General features: G+C 47.0%; 1 protein-coding gene across 4 annotated transcripts in view; it reads left to right on the top strand.

Moving 5' to 3' along the window:
* The window catches only part of cdhr5-rs (cadherin-related family member 5, related sequence), a 17,249-nt gene extending 13,208 nt beyond the window's left edge, over positions 1 to 4,041 (top strand). For 2 of the 4 annotated variants that reach the window (XM_008401729.2, XM_008401728.2), the window contains 7 exons: positions 262 to 352; positions 455 to 561; positions 641 to 841; positions 911 to 1,033; positions 2,016 to 2,094; positions 2,213 to 2,403; positions 3,520 to 4,041. In XM_008401729.2, coding sequence (XP_008399951.1) covers positions 262 to 352; positions 455 to 561; positions 641 to 841; positions 911 to 1,033; positions 2,016 to 2,094; positions 2,213 to 2,403; positions 3,520 to 3,882 — 1,155 coding nt within the window. In that variant the 3' untranslated portion in view covers positions 3,883 to 4,041. Of the gene's footprint in view, positions 1 to 261; positions 353 to 454; positions 562 to 640; positions 842 to 910; positions 1,034 to 2,015; positions 2,095 to 2,212; positions 2,404 to 2,491; positions 3,387 to 3,519 lie in introns of those variants that run through there. The other 2 variants (XM_017302975.1, XM_008401730.2) reach the window with 2 other exon arrangements.
* The last annotated feature ends 1,045 nt before the right edge of the window (positions 4,042 to 5,086 follow it).

The following is a 5,086-nucleotide window of genomic DNA, read 5'->3' as shown; positions in this document are numbered from 1 at the left end:
TGATGTATAAAGGGTATAAAGCTGCCATGAGGAGACTGGAAGGTCTCAGTTTTAGCCACATGGTTGGACAAACCAAAGAAATTGTCAGAAAGACAGATGAGTGGGTTGTTTTACAGCAGACACCATTTTAAACATTTGTTTTCTTTGAGCACATTTGGAGCCTAAAGAGGAGAACCTGTGTGATGGAAAGACCACAGAAATGTTATCTTGGTTTAGCTGCTGACAGCCGGAGCTTCCAGATGTGCCAATTTTCCCTTTCAGGACTCGGTTCTGGAGTTTTCTCCTGGACCAATCAGAGCCAGGGATGGCGATCGAGGCATCAACGCTCCTCTCATGTATACAATCTTGTCAGGTGAGCAGAAGTCTGCGTTATTATTTCAACATGACAGCTCTGAACAGCTGACCAGGAATGGCCAGGTGTGAGTAGTGACCAGGTGTGTTTTGGAGCCCACAGGTGACAATCATGGCAGGTTTGTGATGGACAACAGGACAGGTGAGATCAGGGTAACCAGAGCTGTAGACGAGCGTCAGCCAGGAGCAAACTTCACGCTCGCCGTCATGGTAACAGCAGCACTTCCTTCACTTTCTGTTCCAGTCTCCCTGTCGTGTTTCTGATCAGCCCGTTTGCGCTGCTGTCCAGGTGTGTCAGGTAGAGGACCGGTTAAAGTACAGCGTGGCCACGGTTGTGGTCAGGGTTCTCAGTGAGAACTCCTTCCCACCGGTCTTTAACGCAACCACCTTCAAAGGCTTCATCATCCAGAGCTCAAGCCCCGCCTCCATCGTTTCCACCTATGGGAACCAGGTGTTGCAGGTCCAGGTATCGGACCAGGATTTCTCTGACGTAAGATTCGCTCTCCTGTATTTTCACCCGAGTCCCACCTGTAGACTCATCACTGCTGTCCAAAAGCAGGGAGTGAACCCAAACATCCGGTTCCTCCTCCATCCGCCGTCCCGACTGTACCAGGTGACCCAGGAGGGGGTTCTGATTGCCCGGACGGACCAGCTGAGGGCCTTTGACAGACACATTCTGCAGGCGAGTTCGATGGCACCTGAAATGAGGTTAGAAAACCCAGTGAGGTGTGATGGTTGGTCCATCTCCTGGTTCTCAGGTGGAGGCAGAAGCAGCAGGAGACTAAAAGCTTCCCAGCGTGAATCCACTCCAGCTCCACCTGCAGGACAGTCAGTCACATGGGCTGCAGGTTAAAAACATCACAGAACTCCACACCGTCTCCCAGTCCGTCCTCGGGTTCTGAAGGAGACTGACCCGATCACAACCAAAGTTCTGAGGAGGGAAAACGTCTCCGTGGAGGAATGTTCCTGTCGTTAGAGCTCAGAAAACTAAAGGAACCGCTGTGGAGAAACTCAGAGCCCAAACCAGATCCTGGTTCTGGCCAGAACCATAACCAGAAACCGGGCCGGTATATTTGTCTGACATGGATTCAAACTACAGTTGACAGGCTCCGCTGGTCCAACAGAACCAGGATCTGGTTCCACCTGATAACCAGAACCAGCACACCATCTAAACAGGTTAACAAGCTGAATTATGGATCTTTGTCGGAACCACTCCGGAACCTTTTGCCTCGACCCGTTTCCCTCCAGGTTTATAAATCAGGTTTTTATCTGAGTTGCTCCTGAAACATTTTAGATAATAACGAAGGAAACCTGATGGAGACGAGGCAGCAGCTGGTCTCTGCTGCTCAGCTCTGCCTGAAATCCTGAAATCTTCTGGAAAGCTACTTTACTCTAACCTGCCAGTCCAGGGATGCTGGACTGGAAACTTTTTTCAGCAGCTTTAGATAAAGAAATCTGATCAAATTTCACTGTCTTCTGATACAAAACTGTCTAATTCTGATACAAAACTGTCTAATTCTCCTCTCTTTCTTTGAGCTCCTCTACTAAACGGTGCTGAATCGAACCACAATCCTCGCCTCGGCCTGCTGAGCTTTTAGTTTCTCTGTCCATGTCAGACACATGGTCAGTCTGACATGGCTAATGCTCTGAATGTTGACTTCCAGGTTGTTGCCAGGGATGAAGAATCAGGAGAGGAAGCTTCAGCCTCAGTGGACATTGAAGTCCTGCAGCGAGGACAGGCAGGTGAGGACAGTCTGGCAGCCTACCAGTGAAGCTACTCAGTACTCTGGTGCATTCGCTGACTTAACTTGTTCTGTTGGTGCCTCATGGTAAGTTCACCGACACGTTTCCTCTGTTCCAGTGCCTCATGGTGCGTTCACAGAGCAACAGCTGTTTGGGGATGTGGACAGCAGGTTGGCAGGAGGAATCGCAGCGCTGATCCTGCTGATGTTTCTGTCAGCCTTCCTGTTTCTGCTGCTTCGATTCGTGCGAAGGCGCCGGCCACAGGAAGCTGATGTCCTGCCAGCCACCACAACTTTGAAGCATCATAAGGTGAAGATCAAATAACTGAGTTCTACTGAATTCACTGAGATATTTTTGTTTTGAAGAGCTTTGGGAACAAACCTGGTTGTCCTGACAGCAAAGAGCTGTGGAGAAGCGGCTGCAGCCTCAGGGAGCAGAAGATGACATCTCCTGAAGAGGAAGTGAAACCTGACGAAGCTGACAGACCAACCTTCACACCAGATGTTTAGATAATGGTGGTAAATGGCCGGTACCTGTAAAACGCTTAGACCAGAGGACCCCAAAGTGCTTCACACTGCATCCAGTCATTCACTGTCTGATGGTGGGAAGCTACTGGATGGTAGCCACAGCTGCCCTGGGCCAGCCTGACAGAAGCAAGGCTGCCATGCAACAACGCCACCTATTGGGCTCAACCACCAGCAGGCAAGATGAGTGAACAACAGAGGCAGATGAAGCAGGAATCAAACCACCAACTCACTGACTACGGAGCAAACTCCTACCACCATCTTAGGAACCTCAGAACCCTGTTCAGCCGGATCAAGGTTCAGGGTTCTGTTGGACCATCGAAAAATGATCCAACAGAACAATTTAAGATGAACGATCTGCTGCAGCTGATTGGCAACAAACATTGACTATGGAAAAGATTCAGAACCTTGAGAAGGTCCAGGAGAACCACAAAACAGACGATGGAGACGTCTCTGAACCACTGCTCCAGTCCATCAGAGGGTCACCATTAACCTAGTGTTAACGGTGAAAACCGACCCATACCGATTCTGGTCTCACAGACCCGCTAACTGCTGAACACCAAGACCAGAGTCTGGGTGTTGGAGAGGTCAAAGGTCAGCCCCGGGTTCTCTGTTTCCTCTTCAGCTTCCAACCAGGAGGAAGCTGCAGTTCATGATGCACCACTGATTACTTCATCTACAGAATGTCCCAACTGTAGGGAGACATCTCCCTTCATTTGAGGACATGATGGCATCCCGTAGCCATGATGTCCCCAGCAGGAGTTTGCTACATTAAAAAATTGAATGTAGCAAACATTCAACCGTGGAGGATCAGTCTGAGCAGGAAGAAACATCACAGGAGGATTCCTGTGATGTTTCTTCCTGCTCAGACTGATCCTCCACGGTTCTCTCTAACCTTCAGGTGAGTTCCAGGTCTCCAGGCTTCATGGACGAGGCTCTACATCGTCAGGCGTCCTTGCGGTCAGGCAGCTTCCATGGCCGACAGGGTCTCTACATCCGGAGGCAGTCTCTTCCTCCTCCAACTTCCTCCTCCTCAGCAGCAGACAGCAGGTCCAGACCTCAGCCTCAATCCACAGAGGTCTCTCTCAGCGATCCAGCGGGCCGCTGCCACTTCCAGACGGATCTGTTCGTCTTGGTAGAGAAACCTCCAGGTGTGGCTTCTGGCTGGGAGAGGTCACCTGACGTCACCGCAGGCCTGCAGGTCCATGCTGGGACGCCCCAGAGTGACAAGGACGTTAACACTGACCAATCAAGAGACACTTGAAAGATTGTTCCAGCCAATCACAGATCAAGACTGCCTGGGACATGCAATGTGTGACTGATTGGCAGATGTAAACTCATGCTCTCTTCGTTTTTAGTGCTTTGAATGAAAAATGCATTCAGAAATTACTTATGAATAAAAACATGTTTAATTTCTATTTCATAAAACATTGTGGTCCAAAACCAGGAAGATTTTCCCTGAGATTTTAACTAAACCTGCAGTAGTGAGCAGAGCGACCACCAGGGGGCCCAAGCGATCCGGCTCCATCCCTGCAGCCTGAGGTTCTCTGGTTCTGATCGGATCTTCTGAGAAGGCCTGCGGATTAAATCTGCCTGGTGACACCAGGAACCAAAAGGTCTGGGCCTCGTTTCAGGTGGGAATAAAAACATCAGTTTCTAATGGATCTTCAGGAACCTGATCCAGAAAAACAAAAATATTTTAAAAATAATAAAAGATGAAGTGTTTTATTGACCCAAAGTGTAAAACATTCAGAAAATATAAAAGTGAAACTTATATTTTTCTTTTTTTTAAATTAAGTTGCTCTTCAAAACACAAGAAGCAAAATGTAACATTTGAAGAAACAAATCTGTAATATAATTATGATGCCGTTTATACCCGAGTTATCAGAACTAATAACTGAGTTTATGAACACTAGATCAGTGTTTTTCAACCTTTTTTGAGCCAAGCTACATTATTTTAATTGAAAAAATCTCGAGGAACCACCAACCAAAAATGTAAACAAAGATTCTCTGTAGCCGCCTCTATTCCATATATAGTCATTCTTATCAAAGTTTCTTGAATAGGAATCAAATAAACACAAAAATGTATTTTATCACATTTTACATTTCTTATTTCAAATTGCACTAAACATGTCCTCTTCAAAAATACACCTGAACAGTGAAACAACACTGTGGGGTTAAATTTAAAGAAGTTGTAGAAACTTCAAAGTGTTTTACAAACTAATCCACAAGCATCTTAAAGTCAGAATACAGAAAATAATTATTATTCTGAAAGAAGCAATAATATTTGGGAAACATTTCACTTCATATTCACTGTTAGAATATGAAGAGTTGCATGTACAAAATGTCCATATCTGTATATTTTACCCATGAAAACAGATCTTATTTCCATCCATCCATTTTCTTCCGCTTATCCGGGGTCGGGTCGCGGGGGCAGCAGCTTCAGAAGGGAGGCCCAGACTTCCCTC

The sequence above is a fragment of the Poecilia reticulata genome, unplaced genomic scaffold (assembly GCF_000633615.1).
Source record: "Poecilia reticulata strain Guanapo unplaced genomic scaffold, Guppy_female_1.0+MT scaffold_125, whole genome shotgun sequence".
NCBI classification, from domain to species: Eukaryota; Metazoa; Chordata; class Actinopteri; order Cyprinodontiformes; family Poeciliidae; genus Poecilia; species Poecilia reticulata.
Note: the sequence above shows the minus strand (reverse complement) of the source record. Positions and strands in the feature narration are given on the sequence as shown.